We start from the raw sequence: 19,935 nt of genomic DNA on the forward strand, positions 1-19,935 counted from the left end.
GCCCTGGGCTGTCCAGCACAGTGGGGAAGGACCAGCCCCTGCTCTGCTGTTCCTTCCCCTCTCCCCCAGGGCCCTGGCTGAGCACCAGCCGTGCTGTTTGCCCCCAGCCTGCCCACGGCCAGCCTGGGGCTGCTGACGGGGGTTTTTCTCTGTTGAGCATTGGCCTGGCCGTGTTCTTGAGAGAGCCTGGGCAAAGGAGCCTGGAGTCCCCAGGCCCTGGCTTGAGGCGTCAGCGCTGCCCCAGCAGTGCCCATGGCCCGTCCCTGCTGCAGCCCCGGCACTGCCACCCCCAGGACTGTGCCCGGCCCCGAGAGCACTCAGGCCCTGCAGCAACACCAGGGCCACCAGGGCAGCCGGGCAGTGGCACAGGAGCAGCACTGGCACCACCAAGTGCTGCTGCTGCTGGGCACAGCTGCTGTGCCAGCACTGATCTGCCCCCAGCTCTGCACACAGACATTGCTGCTGCAGCTCTAGAGAAGGCAACAAAAGGGGCATCTCTGCAAAAAACTCTGCTGGGAGATCCTTGAGTTCCTTTAAAGCCACCATGAGCGCAGCCCCTCATTGACACAGTCTGTGGCTACAGGGATGGTGAAGAGAAACAAAATGAGAAATGCCACAAGGAATGGCTTTCCTTTGTGGACTAGATGAAAAAAAAATAAAACAAAGGAAAAAAAAAACAAAAACAAGACATAACCATCAAGAAACATCAAAGATTACTTTTATTCCAAGTGGTTTATTACAATTGATTTGCCAGCACTTGAATGATCCTGAAATCATCCAGGCATCAGTGTCCACACTGCAGCCTTGAGCTCCTGGTTCCTCAGGCTGTAGATGAGGGGGTTCAGGGCTGGAGGCACCACCGAGTACAGAACTGACAGTGCCAGTTCCATGGATGGGGAGGAGATGGAGAGGGGCTTCAGGCAGACAAATGTGCCAGTGGTGACAATCAAGGAGAGCATGGCCAGGGGAGGGAGGCAGGTGGAAAAGGCTTTGTGCCCTCCCTGCTCAGAGGGGATCCTCAGCACGGCGCTGAGGATCTGCACATAGGAGAAAACAATGAACACAAATCATATGAGTCCTAAACAGGCACTAACTGCACTGAACCCAAGTTCCCTGAGATAGGATGTGGAGCACGTGAGCTTGAGGATCGGAGGGATTTCACAGAAGAAGTGGCCTAGGGCATTGTCCTGGCACAGGGGCAGGGAAAATGTATTGGCTGGGTGCAGCAGTGAAAAGAGAAAGCCACTGGCCCAGGCAGCTGCTGCACATGATGGTCAGAAGGGAGAACTCTGCTGAAATGAAAAAGACAAAAAAAAAAAAGTTGGACTGCACATCCTGTATAGGAGCTGGTCCTGGTGTCCCAGAGGGAATTGTGCATGGCTTTGGGGACAGCGGTGCAGATGGAGCCCAGGTGGCTGAGGGCCAGGTTGAGCAGGAAGAAGAACATGGGCGTGTGCAGGTGGTGGCCGCAGGCTCCGGCGCTGATGATGAGGCTGTTGCCCAGGAGGGCAGCCAGGGAGATGGCCAGGGAGAGGCACAAGTGCAGGCGCTGCAGCTGCCGCGTGTCTGCCAGTGCCAGCAGGAGGAAGTGGCTGATGGAGCTGCTGTTGGACATTGGCTGTGGCTGGGCATTGGGTTCTGCCCTGTGGAAAAAGACAGTGATGAGTTAGAGGAGATACCTGTAACCAAAATCAAAGCCATTTTTCCACCTCATGACTCAGTAGGAGTTTCTCCAATAAAGAAACAAAGCTTTTGCTGAAGCTCCCACTCTGTCCATGACAGGAACTCCTGTGCCAGTCTGGGACATCCCGGCTCTTTGGCAGCGTGGCGACTCCTGGGATGTCACCGTGGAGCCCCCGTGAGTGCCTGTGACAGATCGGTGCCTTTGCAACCCAAGGTGCCCTGGGATGTCACCATGGAATGGCTGTGACTGCCTCTGACCACACGGCTCTTTACCATCTCCAGAAGGCCCTGGGAGGTCTCCATGGAGCCCCTGTCTCTGCCTGTGACATTCCAGTTCTTGAACAGCCTGGAGACTCTTGGGAAGTCCCCATGGAACCCCTCTGAGGGCCTGTGGCAACTCGGTTCCTTCCGAGGCAAACATCACCAGCCCCCCTGTTGCTATGGTCAGTTTCCATGGCAACCTTCACCAGCCCTCCGTTCCTATGGTGGGGTGGTTTTGCATGGGAGGCGCTTATGGAAGAAATGCAAAGAGAAGCTGCTAGCAGTTTCCTCCATGTCTGACACAAAAAGCAATCAGTAATGAGCTTTGAGAATTGACAATCTGTTAAAGCCCTGAGAAAGCTGATAAGCCTCTGTGAACATGCATGTAAAAAAGGAAAAATCCTGGGAGATCCCTCTTTCTTTTGCAGCCGGATGGCCTGGCAAAAGAGTCAGAAAATCCAGATATTGAGATGAGAACAAGATTTGAAATACCAAACCTTAATTACTGAGCATCTCGAAAGCAATAATACAGCCAAGCTGAAAGCAATCCCCCCTTCTGATTAAACAATGCCCTTTACTTCCAGATAGATCCAAAGGTCAAATGGAATGTTCTGTCTCACCCCCCCATGTATGGTTCATCCCTCACATGTAACCCTCCCCTGAAGTATCAGGTATCTGTAACCCCATTGGCCCAAGTCCTGTCCCAGCCCACCTTGAAGCCCCCTGATAAGGTGTGGCCGAGGGACCGGACGCTCTCTCTTGGACCTTCCTCTTGGGACGCTCACCCTCTCTCTCTCTCTCACCCCCTGCTCTCCCTGGGCCTGCCACGAGTTGCGGCTAGCAACTCCAAGCAGGGCCCTTCACCCCTTAGAATAAACCAAATGTTCTAAAGACCTGGCTTCAGAGATCCTTCATCACCACCCATCCAAAGCGTCCTGGAGCCCAGCAGTCCCCGCAGTCCCCAAAGCTGGGGGGCCAATCTGCCCACACTGGGAGCCTCCGTGAATGTCCAGCTCGTTCTCCTGGGGCTGTCAGCACAGGGTCCATTGCCATCCGGTTCCATCCCCCTGACTGGCACTGATCTCCAAGGAAGCCTGGACCAAAGTTCAGCCAAAGCCTCAGCCAAAGTTCCCCAATTAGGACACTGCGAAGTCTTGCACAATTCCTTTTCAAGATGATGTCAGCACATCAGTGACATCATAGCACTTGTCCATCTAGTCAAGAATCCCCCACGGGGACACTCTGCTCTCTCATCAATGGAGCACAAAGCAGCAACATTCCAGAGGAAAATCTTTGCCCATGGGCACTGTGGCTCCTTGGGCAAGTTCCAGAGCAAACAGTCAAGGCAGTGGCCTGAAATGTTTTCCCAGCTGGGTCACCAGAGACCCCGGATGCATCCACAGTGTCCCTGTGGAAAGAGAGAAGCAGGAGCCTTTCACTAATTTCACTTATGTCAAACAGGAATCGCAGCCATGGACATGTCTTGGGAACCACTTCTCCACTTCTTTTTTCCTTCTTGGAACCTGGGACAAGCATCTGGATACTCCTTGGGAAAAAAAAAAAAAACAAAACAGGGACACTGGGATTCTCTGTGACTCAGGCAAGGCTCCCACAGGCTTCAGCACCCAAACCTCTCACCCCCACTGTGGTTCTCCTGAAAAATATGAGTGTCAATTCCCAAACAGGGCCACAGGAAGGTTTTATGGCCGGGCAGAAGTTAGAGGAGTGGCATGTGGTGAACAGTTGAAAAAGCAGAAGTTTCCAAGTCCTTGAACTTCAGAGGCTACAAGGAGAAAGCTTGAAGTTTTTATGGTCCATTAATCTCTGTCTTCCCTCTGTTCATTTGGCACATTCCAAGTCCAGAGCAGATTATGGGAAGCTGTCACCTTCTGCTGAGAAGGCGGGCGACCTGGTTTCAAGAAAGAGCACGGCGACCCGACCTCCCCCGGGTCACTCGGTCCACTGACATGCACAGACACCAATGTGGTGGATGGTCAAATGGCGTTTATTATCTCATCTCGTGAGGTTAAATAGTCAAGGGGGCTTTACTACGTCAAAGGGGGGATGGTGGGTCTGGCTAGGGTTAGTAAGGAGTGGGAAACTACTGGGGTTAGGAGGGGCTGCATGCTTCAGGGGTGATTGATCACTTATAGCAGGATGAGGGGGGAAGGGTCTTGCTTTCCGTCACATCCCGAGATTTTCCGTTCGCCTGTCCCTATCTACCACATCTCCCCCCCCCCTTTTTTACTAATGGATGAGGTAGTTATAAACATAGGCCCTAAGGTGAGGTATAAAGTTATAATTTGATAAGGGAAAAGGGGTTTTGGTAAACCTGAGTAATCTTCGCAAGGGAAGTTTAGAGAACCTTTGTGACTGGCAGTGTCCTCGGTTTTTTGGTTCACAGCATTTGTTGCTGGCCTATAAACAGGATGTTGGCCCGTTCTAGGCGAGCTTGAACAAATGAGACCAGCTTGTTTAGCAGGCATGGTCCAAATGTAAGTGTTAAAAGCAGTATTGCTAGCGGACCTATCAGGGTGGAAATTAGAGTGGTGAGCCATGGCGATTGATTGAACCAGGACTCGAACCAGCTCTGTTGGGTTTCCCTGTCTTTCTTTCTTTGAGCCAGTCTATCTCGGAGTTCTGCCATGGAGTCTTTAACAACTCCTGTGTGGTCCGCATAGAAGCAGCATTCCTCCTTCAAGGCAGCACACAGACCTCCTTGCTGCATGAACAAGAGGTCCAGTCCTCGCCTGTTCTGTAAGACCACTTCCAAAAGCGAGGAAACTGATTTCTCTAGAAAGGAGATGGATTTCTCAATCCTCTGCAGGTCCTCATAGATGGTCATCTGCAGCTGAGCAAGCCCTTGGTGTTGGGTCGCGAGGGCTGAGACACCCGTGGCTGTGCCAGCTGCTCCCAGGCCGAGCAGCATTGCGATAGTCACTCCCGTTATTATTTCTCTTTTGTGGAGTCGGCCGGGCTCCTCAAAGAGGTGGTATACCTCTTCATCTGAGTGGTACAGGACCCTAGGAACAATCAGAACTTGGACACAGAAGTCGATAGCATCATTGAACTTGGCAAGGAACACGCAAGGACTCACCCCAGATCTCTGACAAACCCACATCCCCGATGCGGATGGGACTGCCCACTTGTTGATCTTTCTGTTGGGCTTGACAACTTCGGTGCAGAAGTTGCCTTTCTGCTTTGCCAAGGCTGCATTGCCAAAGCATTTGCCCTGGCCTGTGACTTGACTCAGGGTGATTCCCCTATGGGGAGTGTCCCACCTGCACTGGTGGGGGGCTTCGGCTGTTGAGTAACTGAAAGGGGTGTTTAGAGCAACTCCTTCGTAGAAAGGAGGTTTAACATCGTAACAAAGCCAGCAGGAATTGGTTAGGTTCGGGTTGGATTCATTCAAGGATAGAAAGGCAGCCTCTAGCATGCGGAAGATTGGGTCTGAGTCCGACTCGGCTAAGCGGCCTATTTGGAAGGCATCTGCATGGCCGGTCGGGATATCAGTGGCCTTTGTGGGTAAGGTTTTGGGATGGGTTATGTTTCTCCCTTTCAGCACGTCCTTAATGACCTTATTGGGTCCTACCGGTCGGGGTGCCGGTGGTTGGAGCCTGATAATTCGCACATTCACCCACTCTTTTGGCCCTTTGAGGACTACAGTCCACGTTCTGCCTGTGGCCCAACTAGGGTGTTCTGGCTGCAGAACTGTCATGTTATAGTCTGTGCACTTCCGATATTTGGGCTGTGTATAATGGTTGTTATAGACCCCTTTCGCGATGGCGGGCTTTTTACAGCCGGTAGGTGCCCAGGTGAACTGTAAAAATCTATCGGGCTCCTGTGGTTCCCACCCCTCTCCTGATGGTCTGGCATCTGTGACAATGGTTTCACAGCCCCAGTGTCCGCAATATCCCCACCCCGGGTAGTTACAGTACTTCTTCCCAGGGTTGGAGGCCGGACACCAGTAGGATAGGTACATGTACATGACGTGTGGGTGCTGGGGTCGTATTTTTGGTCGTCCTGGAAACAGGTCGGCGATATGGAACACGAAGGATGGGGTGCCTGCCGTGGTGATTTCTTTGAATACCTTGTCACTTGAAAGATGCTGCATGACCCACCTGAATGGCTGATGGGGGTAATAGTCTGGATTAGCTCGCCCCTCGGCGATGAGCCCTAATAACAAGATCACACAAAGCCACCGTTGCTGTCTGGGTCTCACCAGTGTAGGACTCTTGGGCGCTGTCTGGCGTTTTGGTGGTTCGTCGTTTTCCTCTGGAACCGGGATGTACGCGTTACAGGGACGGCCCACGAGCATGTCCTGTAAACAGAAACTCGCAATTCTCATTAGTCTCCTGGGTTGTGGCTGTATTGAAAAGAAGCAGTCCTTGATGTCCAGCACTGCGCATGGCTGTCCTTTGGGGATGGCTGAGTTCGTGGGCAGCAGTGTCTGAACTGGACCCATGGGTTGGATTGTCCTGTTCACCTCCCTCAGGTCGTGGATGAGGCGATAACCCTCTCTGGACCTTTTGGGGATTACAAATACAGGGGTGTTCCATGGGCTGGTGGAGGGTTCTATGTGACCCTTCTGCAGCTCGCGCTGACTAGTTCCAGCAAGGCTGCCATTCGAGGCTTTGACAGGGGCCACTGCTCGACCCAAATGGGGTCTGACGATTTCCAAGTCAGTCTGATTGGCAGCGGTGGGTGTACGGCAGTGGCCCTCAGGATAAATTTGTGATCCTGACTCCTAATATAGCGAGGACACCCCTTCCTATCAAGGGTGGAGAGCTTTGTAGAATGTAGGGGTAGATTGCCACCGTCTGTTCCGGTCCCTTTTTCGTGTGGAGTGTTATAGCCACCAACTGGGTGCTTTTCCACACCCGGGATGGCCCTCCCACTCCGTTCACTGGGGGACCTCTTTACATTGCCAATGCTGAGGCCAAAGCGCTTGGGGAAAAACCGAGCAGTCTGATCCCGTGTCCGCCCAGAACTGAAGCCCTATGACGTGGGGATCCTGACTGCCATAAAGGCGGCATGTCCCCCACCTCTTCAGGGGCTCCTTCCCTATTTTCATGGCCAAGGCCACCCAGGGGTCCCGCTCTGGGGCGTCCCCTGCTGGCCCTGTGGCACAGGCGCGGCTTGTGGCGGTGGTGGACACAAAGGCGCCACTGGCGGCGCTGCAAAACTCTGCGATTGTGTCGCTGGTGGGGGTGCGAAGCTGGCTGCCTCCTGTGGGGGCATGGGGTATGAGGGCCCCCCGCCCCACTGGGGGTTGGCATAAATGGGCCGCTTTGCATTCGCAGCGGGAGGAGGCTGAGTGCGGCCAGTGCGCCCCCTCCCTTTCCCGTTTCCCTGAGGCTGGGACCTGCAGTCCTTAGCGAAATGCCCCTTCTTCCCACAGCTCCAGCAGGGCCCTCTCGGGCGTGCTTGAGGTGGGGGCACCGCCGCGGACTGCTGTGCCGGCTGGGGACAGCTCACGGCGATGTGGCCTGCCTGACCACATTTGAAGCACGCCATGGCACTGCTTAGGGTGCGGACGGCTGCTTGAATGGGTGTTAGGTGTTCCTCTCTTACGACGTGCCTGATCATATCGGCTAGGCTGGCCCCGGCTGGCAGGGAGCGCAGGATGTCCTTGGTGACGGAGTTGCATTGCTGGCGCAAGCAGTCTGCCACCACGGGACCCTTTGCCTCCGCAGGCAGGGTAGAGGAGTCTACTGCTGCCTGCAGGCGGTCTACGAACTGCATGAAGCTTTCGCTCTCTGCCTGCCTTATGGTGGACCACGGTGACGGCTTGGCCACAACCAGAGAGGCAGCCCGAATAGCCTCCCTAGCAGCTTGAGTGGTGGCCCTGAATTCCTCAGCCCGCATCTGTGCGGCTTGTTGCTGAGGTGTTACCATCTCGTCATGTTTCCCTAGCAGCCTGGATAGGCTCGACCCATGCAGTGGCTGCCCCGCCCCAGAAGCCTGGGCTAGCGCTTTTGTACAATTATTTTCCCATTCCTGCTTAAACACGATCATTCCCGCACCGCCGAGTATCATGCGATCTATTTGTTTGATATCAAAGGCGAGCAAGTCGTCATTGCCAAAAAGGCCGTCCACGAGGGTGGAGACCATAGCCGAGTTGATCCCCTTCTCTGAGATCGCTTTGACAATTGCCTGTATGTCTTGGGGGTTTACCGGATTATATATCCTTTGCTGATTCCCCTCTGTCCCGGTGATCCTAACCGGGAAGACTTGGACCGCGGCTGAAGGGGTCCATTCTGCACAGGCTATTTTTATTTTTCCCCAGTCGGTAAACTGGGCTGGTTCGCATTGTGATTGCCTTTCGATGTGGCTTAAGGCTTTATTCATTTTTTGTTTTAAACCGCGTTTAGCTCCGCTTTTTCCGTGTCTGAGTCCCAGTCAGCTTCCGTCAGCTCTCCCGAGCTGGTGGAGCTGCTGTCGCCAGACTCAGAGCCGGAAGTCGAATGCCAGCGCACTTCCGGGCTCCGGTGCCTTTTTGTGCGGCTCCAGCCCCGTCCCTCCCCTCGGGGCTGGTGCCGCTCCCGCCCCCTGGGCTTGCTCTGCCACCCGCAGGGGGAGGTCTCTCCCTTAAATGGTAGCAGCGTTGAGCGCGGCTCCCGATTGGGCGTGCGCTCTCTGCCGCCCCCCTCCTCCTCTTTTCCTCGCGGATGCGCACTAACAAGAACTCGCGACTCTGGGCTCTTCCTGCCGAGAGCCTCCGCGCCCCGCCCATCCCCTCGGTCGCCGGCGCCCTGTTCGGCTGGGTAGGGTGGCGGCACCGCCCGCGTCTCCTTGTGAGCCGCGTTCTCCGCGTTTCTGGCTTCCCTTGCCAGTTCCTCCCAAAAGGACTGCGCGCGCTGCCGCGCCCCTGGCGCCGAATCGCTGATCCGTGGTGAAAGGACGGATGGGGAACCCGCAGGTTTTCAGGAGGTTCCGCGGGGGGGTTTGGGCTCGGGGAGGGGGGGAAGGCGCCCGGCCCCCCCGGATCTCCGCTCCTGGGTAGATCGCTTTCGGGGGCGGTTTGCGTTGCCGCTCCTACCCCCAGCTTGGGTGTAGCTAATAAACATGTGCGTGCGGCGCTCCGTGTTTCCTGTTCCTCTAGCGCCCGGCGCAGGGCTTGTTCAACTTTTCCCCACGCCTTGAGGCTTTTGCCGCTGCCTGAGGACTTTGTATCCTCAGCTAGCGCGGCCGTGCATTTCTCCCACACCTCCGGGTGTAATATTTCCGCGGGATGTTCAATCGCCCCAAGCTCTAAGAGTCTCGCAATAGCGAGATAAAAATCCTTGAGCCTGCATTTAATTCCCCACTGCTTATAAACTGAACTCACGACCTTCGCGATGGCTTCCATGTCAATCGCTGGTCCGGGGACATCTCCCCCGCCGAGAGTCGGTCCAGCCGCTCCAGCCGCTGCTCTTGTCCAGGCGATACCCGCTACCCAAGAGAGTTTCTCTTTTCCCCTTTTCCCGGGTTTCGGCAGCACTATGTCGCCTTCTGCTGAGAAGGCGGGCGACCGGTATCAAGACACAGCACGGCAACCCGGCCTCGCCCGGGTCACTCGGTCCACTGACATGCACAGACACCAATGTGGTGGATGGTCAAATGGCGTTTATTATCTCATCTCGTGAGGTTAAATAGTCAAGGGGGTTCTACTACGTCAAAGGGGGACGGTGGGTCTGGCTAGGGTTAGTAAGGAGTGGAAAACTACTGGAGTTAGGAGGGGCTGCATGCTTCAGGGGTGATTGATCATCTATAGCAGGATGAGGGGGGAAGGGTCTTGCTTTCCGTCACATCCCGAGATTTTCCGTTCACCTGTCCCTATCTACCACATCTGGCCCAGGAGCGGGGGTTTTACACATCTCTTTCAAGTTCTTTTCCACTTCTTTCTCGGTAATCAGGGCCCGAAACATGTTATTATCCGCCTCCGCATACGGTGGAAAATCCTCGAGACCCCCAAATTCAACGGATGTTACCCATCTCAATTTAAAGGCATCATGGACAATACCAGAGGGTATTTGGCATTGTAGGGCCTCCGTGCTATCCAAAATAAGCCGAGCCAACCTCCTTCTATGTAAATGAAACAGCCTCTGAAATCTAAGATATTTCCCTCTTTTTACAGCTCTTTTTCGCATCCAACTAGTTGCCGTTTTGGATGCTGATTCACCACTTGTACTTTGTACCTTCTGACCCTTGGTCACTTTTGTACTCTGACCCGGCCCTTCTAGATCAATCAGGAATTCCTCATAAACTTTATTCACCACTTTCTGTGAATCTTGCCCACTTAAAATTTTTTCAACCGCCCCCTGGTGTCTGGTGAATTTACCTGCCGATAGCTCCTTTTTGATGGCCTCATGATATTGGAGCTTTAATTGTCCCTCCTTTACCACTCCAGCAGACCCAGAATGATATACTTTCCTCCCTCTACCCTCTGGTCCAGATGGAACTTCTGCGGAGGAACCCTTTCCCAGAAGGCGCCTTTTATCACTGATCTGCTTTGCCGTCTTAGATGGAATATGCTCTGCAATTAGTTGGTTTATATTTCTGCTACCGGCAAATCTCTCAACCAAATGTACCAGAAGAGCCTCCTCCTCCTCAGTCTATACTTTCTTGTGGCCCCCCCTAGCAGATGGCACCTTAGGTTGGGAGGCAACAATCCGTTCCACATTTCTCACAAGAGGATGCTTTAACCTCTTGTGTTGGCCCAAGCCAATCTTGGTGGTAAACCCCTTTTGGCACACCTCACATACCCACTCACCTGTTGAGGCCACATTTGCTGTCCCTTTGCATTGTGGGACATGACAAGCAATACTGTGGTAATTCAGATTTTGTTTACCACATTTTGAGCATTTAAAGAAGAACTTTTTCTGCCCGTGGGTCCTCTTAAGGTGGTCTATCAGCCCCGATATCCGAGTAAACCGGGTTGCACAGCGTGGACAAGCTGGCTTTTTGTCCGGGACAGACACAACAGGAGTCCTGATCTGTGAACTGCCCTCGCTAATCCTGGCAGGTGCCTCAGGTGTTTTAGGCCTCTCATCACCTCTGCCAGAACACTCAGTATCCTCCTGGTCCAGGCCAGATTGTAAAGGCTCATATGGCTCTGGAAGTTTTGCCAAGCCCTCCCAAACCACACCGTGATGGATTCCCCTATCATGAACAAACGTGGAGTTATTAAATTCCAAACACACCAGTTGGAAACCCTCTTTCCTGGGCAGAGAGGGTAAAGATGGAGTTTTGGCCTCATTGACCCTTAGAATATCCAAAAGGTCAGTCTGAGTGGCTATCGATACAAGTCGCAAAACCCATGATTGCGCCATCTCAATAGAAAATCCGGTTGAATTGAGGGTACCAAAAGTTAGCAGCTGGCTCTCACCCAAGCTGCCAACTTTGTCCAACTTTGCCTGTGGGCAAGGCTTTGGGCATCAGATTTTTACTGGTGCCAAACTTTTGGTTTCAGCAAATTGTGAGGCTACCACTGGGTGGCGAGTCCAGCGATAGGGAGGGCGAATATTCACCCTCGCTCACACTGGGGGAGAAGTCGACTTAGTTACCACAAGGGTATCCAGCGGGGCCACGAGGAGGCGCGACTTCCCCAGCTAAGTCCAGTTAGTAAGACAGTCATAGTTACTCCCGCCGTTTACCCGCGCTTCATTGAATTTCTTCACTTTGACATTCAGAGCACTGGGCAGAAATCAAATCGCGTCAACACCCGCCTCGGGCCTTCGCGATGCTTTGTTTTAATTAAACAGTCGGATTCCCCTGGTCCGCACCAGTTCTAAGCCGGCTGCTAGGCGCCGGCCGAGGCGGGGCGCCAGCCCGGGGACCCTCCCCGGGGACCCTCCCCCGCGAGAACCGCTCGGCCGACGCTTATCATGGCCCCGTTTCCGAAAACCAACAAAATAGAACCGGAGTCCTATTCCATTATTCCTAGCTGCAGTATGCCGGCGGCCGGCCTGCTTTGAACACTCTAATTTTCTCAAAGTAAACGCTTCGGGCCCCGCGGGACACTCAGCTAAGAGCATCGAGGGGGCGCCGAGAGGCAGGGGCTGGGACAGGCAGTGGCTCGCCTCGCGGTGGACCGCCAGCTCGATCCCAAGATCCAACTACGAGCTTTTTAACTGCAGCAACTTTAAGATACGCTATTGGAGCTGGAATTACCGCGGCTGCTGGCACCAGACTTGCCCTCCAATGGATCCTCGCTCAAGGATTTAAAGTGCGCTCATTCCAATTACAGGGCCTCGAAAGAGTCCTGTATTGTTATTTTTCGTCAGCATGGCAGCCCTGTCCCCTGGGCCTGGCTCTCCCCTTTCCTCTGCCCCTGCCTTGTCTCTGCTGCCATGAAGACTCTTTTCATTAAGATCTTGTCCCCAAGGTGCTGGGGCCAGTTGCTTCCCAGTCAGGCTCCTGGAGCACAAGTGGCTTTCCAGAGCCCAGCCAGAAATGAGCCCTGAAGCAGCAGCTCTGCAGTGCTGGCCACCAGGCTGGGTTGCCAAGGGAGGCTTCTGGCCATGCCCTGCAAGCAGCTGCTGCTGCCAAGGTGCCTTTGGTGCCTCAGGCTCTCCCTGGCACAGCTCCCAGCACGGCACTCTGCACTTGTGCCCGAGGCCTTCCCTGTGTGGGGGCTGGCCTGGGGCTTTTCCTGCAGCGGGACCTGCCCTGCTCATGGCACAGGAAAGGCAGTTCCTGCTGGAGCAGGAGGCTCTGCCTGCAAAGGGCTCAAACAACTCCAGCAAGGCCCTGCTTACTTCAGAATTGCTTCCTAGAGCAGAATGTTCTAAGAACTGTTACAGCTCCTATGCTGTAGAGTAAATAACGCTGATTAAGATCTTTCTGTCTAATCATGATCAGAATCAATCAGAGCTGTATTTACATAAATCTCTCTGGTATTCCATCCTTAATCCTATGGGACAAATGGCATTAAAGTTCAATTCCACCTGTCCAATTTTTTACACCTTGGACAAAGTCTGGGGCTGGAATTGGATCCAGCCACTCACAGTCTCATCTCTTAGAAGGAATTGTAGAAGTCTAGGGGTCCTGGAGGGTTTTGGGGTTCTATGGTGGCTGCTGGGTGTCATTTCTCCATCTTATGACTCAGCAGGAGTTCCTCTAATAAAGAAACAAAGCTTTTGCCCGAAGCTCCCACTCTGCCCATGACAGGATCTCCTGTGCCTGTCTGGGACATCCCGGCTCTTTGGCAGCCTGGGGACTCCTGGGATGTCACCGTGGAGCCCCCGTGAGTGCCTGTGACAGATCAGTGCTTTTGCACCTCAAGGTGCCCTGGGATGTCACCATGGAATGGCTGTGACTGCCTCTGACCACACACAGCTCTTTACCATCCCCCAAAAGCCCTGGGAGCTCCCTCCACTCCTGTCCCTGGGCACCAGAGTGAAGAGGTTCCCACAGCTCCCAGCCAGGGACCCGCTCCCAAGGCTGCTGCCATGGCCACCAGGGCTGGCACCAGCTGGGATGCTCAGTCTCCACCAGCCAGGGTTTAGGAATGGGATTCCCCAATTTCCTGCTCCTGCTAAAACCGCTCTGCTACTCGCTGCCCTCCCGCCTCCCATGGAAAGCACAAAAGGCAAAGATCCCCGGCTGGGATAAGAACAATTTATTGGGAACAGCAACCTCATAAGGAAGAAATAGGAACACAAACAATATTGAACACAGAAGAGATAAGAAAACTACACCACCACCGACTGTCTCTTCCCAGCCACCTATTCCCTCCTACCTGGAAAGGACACCCTCCTCCTCAGGAGAGAGAGAGAGTCCCTTTCCTGCCCCTGGCAATGACCTGAGGTGGGAGTGAATGTTATGACAGCACCACAGCCAAACCCTCATGTTCTTTGAGCCCACATCATGTCATTGCCAGAGGCAGGAAAAGAGACAGGTTTCTTCCCAGCATGGATCACAGGGAACATGGGTCACCAGGGCTCTTCCCAACGTTGGTCCTCCAATGGGGGATGAAGCTGGAGCAGTGCACAAAGCTCTTCCTGCAGTCAGGGCATTTGCAGGCCTTCCCTTACTGGTGTGTCCGTTGGTGTTCAGTCAAGTGAGAGTTCCTGGAGAAGCTCTTCCCACACTGGGGACACTCATAGGGCTTCTCCCCGGTGTGGATGCGGCGGTGGCTGATGAGGTGGGAGTTTTGCTTGAAGCCCTTCCTGCAGTCGGGGCAGCGGAAGGGCCTCTCCTCGGTGTGAATCCGCTGGTGCAGGATGAGATGGGAGCTGATCCGAAACCTCTTCTGACACTCAGGACACTTGTAGGGTCGTTCCCCAGTGTGAATCATCTGGTGGCGGATCAGCTCAGAGCTGCAGCTGAAGCCCTTCCCACATTCCCCACACTTGTAGGGCCATTCCCCAGTGTGGATCATCTGGTGGCGGATCAGGTTGGAGCTCCGGCTGAAGCTCTTCCCACACTCCAAGCACTTGTAGGGCTTCTCCCTGTCATGAAACTGCTCATTTACCACCAGCTCCGAGCTCCGGCTGAAGCTCTGTCCACCTTCCTGGCACAGACTGGGTCTTTTCTCTTCAGAGCACTCTGGGCTGGATTTGGAGCCCCTCTTCCTGCGGGATCTCTGGGGCTTTTCCTCCCCATTGGATTCCAGCACTGTGGAACCACTCGAAACGGCCTCTTCCATGAGGCTCTGCTGCGGGGATTTGTCCTCCCTGGTCTCCATCTTCAGCTCCTTGTCTGGGGGAGGAAGAACAAGGACAGGATGGGATTTGCCTCCGTGCCAGAGGGAAGGGGAAGGAGATGCACCCAGTGCATCCCCGGGGGGTCGGCGCTGGCAGCGGGGTTGTCCTGCAGCTGGGGGCAATGCTGGGCTGGGAGATGGAGCAGGAGAGGGGGGGAAAGGGGCAGTGACTTCCTCCTCACCTGCCTGGGTGTCCTGGGGCATTGTCACGGTTTGAAAAGACAGCTGTCTGCTAAGGAAGACAGGATCCTCTCTTGAAATAGAAAATGTAAACCCCTTCCCTGCAAATAATGATGATTTTGAAATTAAGGGTTTCTCAGGGAAAAATATGGGCATAGGAATAACAGTTCTTTCCTAGAAAAACACAAATGCGATAGCACAAAATAAAAACCACTGACTGAGTCAGAATAGGACTTGGCACCCTGTGGGTCAGGATGTTGGCAGCAGTCCCATGAAATGGGGGCTGCAGTCCTCCTGCAGTATGACAGGTGTGGTTGTGTTGAAGCAATGATCCTGTAGAAGGCTGAAGTTTTCCTCTGAAGGTCCAGTGGTGGTGTTGTTGGGAATCTTCCTCTGGGAATTCAGTGGAGAAGAAAAGCTGCTCCACTGAGAATGCAGTGGGAAAAGATGCCGATGGCCTTCAAAGTCGGAGATTATGAACAGGCAGGAATGCTTGGCCCCTCCCCCTGGGCGGAGCATCTCACAATGGGATGATGTCATTTTTCTCAGTCCTGCAGGGACATTCAATGGCCCATTAAGAGAAGATATTTCCTGCAGGAAAGATTGGTTGTGGAAGAGATAAAGAAAACTGGTCAATTAACAGAAGATAACTGTATCACTTCTAAGAGATGGGAATTGATTACACACGCCCAGCTACATCATGTAATTTAGAGATATTGACCCTTGTTCTGCCACTGCAAGATTTGGGAGAAAATACCTTGGACCACTACTTTTCCATTTTCACAGACCTTGGAGAGGACCCAAAAATCTCCCAAGATGGGGTTTGGAGGCCTCATCACACAACCAGCAGGCAGAGGCTGTGGGCTCTGGGCTCAGTGGAATGGAGACTGAGGAGAGAACAGGAGTAGCCTGGGAGGGGCTGAAGGGTGGTTTCAGAGATGGTGGAGCTTTTCTTCCTAGAGGAGATAAGCATGAGAAGGAAATAATGGCACCAAGGGCAGCTGGAGGGGCCCAGACTGGACAGCAGGAGAAAGGAATTTCTCTCCCAGGGCAGGGCTGTGGTGCAAGACGTCCCCCAGGAGCAGCCTGGAGCAGCCCAAGGCTTTGTGTGGCCTGGCAGCTCCTGTGCACAGCCCAGCAGGGCTGGGCCACTGCCTGCAGCCAGCCCAGGCACAGCCCAGAGGCACAGAGAGCTTCAATCAGTCAGGGCTGGGAAGGTGCTGAGAAGTGCCTGGGGCACAATCACTGCCAGCCCTTGACACAGGAACCTCTGGCTGCAGGACAATGCAGCTGCAGCTCCTGGAGTGTTCTCCTAAGGCTGGAACATCCCAATGCCCACAGACTCTGTGAGTACATTCTCTGAGGCCAGGGGTGGCCAGGGCTGTTCTGCAGAGCAGGGTCCTGCAGCCCAGGGCGCTGTGCTGGGCCAGGGCCTCTGCTGCCTGCCAGGGACAGCTCTCAGCCAGCCCTGGGTGCTTCTCACAGCACTGGGGGACAAGATCTGGCCAGAAGGAGACAGCTGGTAAGGCTTGGAAGTGTTCTCCTTGTGTGCTGAGGATGCTGCATTGTTCAGGACTGCTCCCAGCACGGCATTGAACTGCAGAACATTTCCAAGTAGATTCTACAGGGAGAACAGCAAGGCAGGGGCTGCATAAATGGGAAAATCCTTCTTTTTCAATCTACTGCTCTGGGATGTCTGGATGAGAAATTGTACATAGATATACGTCTCAGTTCAGGTGAAGAAAAATAAACAAGTTTTCTCTCAGATCTGAATAAACCAGGCAGTGACAGAAATAAGAACAGGGCCTTTAGAGGAAGCATCTGTGTTGCTTTTCCAGCCTGCTCAGGGTTGCTCTGACGTTGCCATCAGAGGCTGCAGAGCCAGAGCTGCCCCTGGGCAGTGCCTGAGCTGGGAGGGCTCTGTAGGGCAGAGCTGAGCCCCCAGGGCTGGGCTGGGCTCTGGCAGCTCAGGCAGGGCCCAGCCCAGGGCACAGGGAAGCAGCTGCTGGCAGGGACAGCTCCAGGCAGCAGAGTCCTGGGCAGGCAGTGGGGGAAATGTGCCCCTGTGAAAAATCCGCATTATATACCTCTACGCACTTATTTACTATATGTATTATGCTGAAAGTTATGCTGTATTAACATTTTAATAATATAGTAAATGTAGTTTTGTAATCAAAATTAAGCATTAGTAGTTAAAATAGAAACTATGTGTGTGAGATCTTCTTTTTATTAGAAAAGGAGAAGATAATCAAGGAATTCTTCACACAAAGATAACAATTACAGAAACCCCTACATTTTCCAGAGAAGAGGAATTTTTGGTTTTCCTTATCAACAGAAACAAAGTTCTTCTAGCCTGACTTAGACTCCAAGGTGCCTGGGGATTAACAGAAACTTTTTGACAAGTACCATATGAATTTCTTGTTTTAAATAAAATATATGCAAAATCATGAAGTGTTTTGTATATGCAACAGGTTACCCCTCTAAAGGAGTAAATTCTCTTTTAATGGGGTCCTTTTTCTGGCTCGTTTTTGTCCAGAGAGAGGTACCCAGCCCGGGCTGTAACTCTTTGCTGTTATTGTCTCATAAATTGTCCTAACTCTAATTGTCTAACTTTTATTACTATACTTGTATTATTATTTTTGTAACCATTTTATTTTTATTAAACTTTAATAAATTTTAAAAGAAGTGATTGGCATTTTTCACACCCCCAAGCTGTGCTGGGATATTCAAAGTCCTCTGAAACCCAACTATTCCAGGATTACTTTTTTTACAGATGCCCATGCCAAGACAGCGCAAATGTCCAACAGCAGCTCCATCAGCCACTTCCTCCTGCTGGCACTGGCAGACACGCGGCAGCTGCAGCGCCTGCACTTCTGCCTCTCCCTGGCCATCTCCCTGGCTGCCCTCCTGGGCAACGGCCTCATCATCAGCGCCGGAGCCTGCGGCCACCACCTGCACACGCCCATGTTCTTCTTCCTGCTCAACCTGGCCCTCAGCCACCTGGGCTCCACCTGCACCGCTGTCCCCAAAGCCATGCACAATTCCCTCTGGGACACCAGGACCAGCTCCTAGACAGGATGTGCTGCACAGCTCTTTTTCTTTCTGTTCTCTATAGGAGAAGAGCTTTCCCTCTGAATGGTCAAAAATAGGGTAGAAACTGTTGCAAAATAGTTAATAATATGCTGTTAGAAGGTTTGGTTCTTATATTTTACAAGGAGTTAAAAGGGTAGTTATAAGAAAAACGGTACTCAACTTACTTTTCTTAAGTGCTCTCCTTTTCAAGCCCATTAGAAAAGGTCTTCTTGATCGTTTTCCCTGGCTCCCCATTTTTCTCTTCTCTTGGCTTGCTGTTCTTCTCTGGCTTCTTGATTCAAGGCATCAGAAGCAGTCCTGCACTCATTGCTTGATTGCTGATTGTATCTCCTGGCCATCTAGTAAGTGCTTGAATGCCCCTGGGAAGGTGTGAATTGTCCCAGCTGATAGCCATGCACTGAGGGTTCTGAGATAATGGGGCTGCAGCTGCCCCTCCCTCTGTCGGTTGGTGTTTCCCAGCTGGTGTTATCCTTATCAGGCTGGTGACTCATCTTGGGATCAGTTTTCCTTCCAGCCCCTGGTCTTTTTTCTTTTTGGCAAGGAGGCACTTGGTTTGAAGCTTGGCCAGAGCCAAGGGTTGGCAGAGCAAGGTGCTCTGGATGCCTTCCAGCCTCAGCAGGCCACATGGCATCGGCCAGCACAGGCTGTCCCACACGGCCCCATCCCAGTGCCTGTTGCTCTGCTGCTCTGGACACCCATTTCTCTTTCTCACTCTGCTCTCCTGAGAGCCCTTCTGTGCTTCAGTTCTTTCAGTGCTGCTGTGCCCTCAGCAGATGCTTTTCAAGGCCGAGGATCATCTTCCACTCTCCATTAGGTTTTTGCCCTGGTCAGGTGGGAGTATTCAAGGGTGAGTGAGACTTCTTGAGCAATGCTTTTCTCTCCGGGTGCAGATCAGCTCTTGGAAGGGAACCGGGGAGTCCCAGGGGATGCGATGTTGTCATTTCTGCCCTGTCCCGGCCCCACTGGCCACCTGCTGTTCTTGGACCCAACAGCAACCCCACAAGGGAAGGATCCTGTGGGGGGTCCCGGGCAAGACAAACAGCTCTTGAACCTTCTCCATCCTCAAGGCATCACTGACAAAAGCCCACGGGCTCCTGAATGGGTCCTGGACATCCCTGCCAAGGATGAATGGAGACTCAGTGCCGGTCCCACGAGGGTGATTTGGCCACTCCTTCCCAGTGAGACCTTCCTAGGTCTCCAGCACAGACAGTCTGTGGCATTCTGTCATGCCTCCAGAAAGATGGATGGATTCTGCCCCTTTGGAATGGGGGTTTCCAAGCACAGTGCATCAGTGTCCACCAGAGACACATCCTTGATGCTGCCTTGGGGCTGCTGTGCCAGCCCACTGATCCCACCTGTGCCAGGGGCCCTGACTGTCCCTTTTGGATGCTGGCATGGACATAGGGCCTCTTGCTGCTCAGGGAAGGGATCTGTGGGGTTTGTTCCTGCCAAGCAGAATTGCCTAGAGCAGGGTGGCAAGTCTGAGCAGCCCTTCTGCTCTGCCTCACAGACACTGGAGCAGGAGCTCTCCTGCAGAAATGCTTTGGGGCCTTTGGGCTTCCTTCCAGGATCTGTACCTGAGCTTCCTCACCACAGGGATGTTCCCCATGCAACCTCCTCATGTCCAAGCCGCCAGTGCTGCAGACAGAACCGGGGGTGACACATGGGCTGTGCCACCAGCACCTTTCCTTGGAGCAGCAAGAGGCTGACTCCCTGTGACTGGGACAGTGGCTGGAAACAAGAGGGAAAACACATCCTTCCTGAAAGGCTGCACAGCCATAGGAACAGATTCTGCTAAACTGAGACAGAGCCCTGAGGGAAGCAGGGACATTCCCATGGGGTCCCCAAAGCTGGGGCACCAATCTGCCCACACTGGGAGCCTCCGTGAATGTCCAGCTCCTTCTCCTGGGGCTGTCAGCACGGGGTCCATTGCCATCCGGTTCCATCCCCCTGACTGGCACTGATTTCCAAGGAAGCCTGGCCCAAAGTTCAGCCAAAGCCTCAGCCAAAGTTCCCCAATTAGGACA

General features: G+C 53.4%; 2 protein-coding genes across 2 annotated transcripts in view; one reads left to right on the plus strand and one right to left on the minus strand.

Moving 5' to 3' along the window:
- The window catches only part of LOC128821200 (zinc finger protein 208-like), a 1,118,338-nt gene that overhangs the window by 948,252 nt on the left and 150,151 nt on the right, over nucleotides 1-19,935 (plus strand). The window lies entirely within an intron of this gene.
- On the minus strand, nucleotides 13,779-14,652 carry LOC128821207 (gastrula zinc finger protein XlCGF9.1-like). The gene has a single exon (XM_054002169.1). It carries the CDS (start codon nucleotides 14,615-14,617, stop codon nucleotides 13,961-13,963), a length of 657 nt encoding a protein of 218 aa, XP_053858144.1. The 5' UTR covers nucleotides 14,618-14,652; the 3' UTR covers nucleotides 13,779-13,960.

The sequence above is a fragment of the Vidua macroura genome, chromosome 36 (genome assembly GCF_024509145.1).
Source record: "Vidua macroura isolate BioBank_ID:100142 chromosome 36, ASM2450914v1, whole genome shotgun sequence".
In the NCBI taxonomy this organism is placed as follows: Eukaryota; Metazoa; Chordata; class Aves; order Passeriformes; family Viduidae; genus Vidua; species Vidua macroura.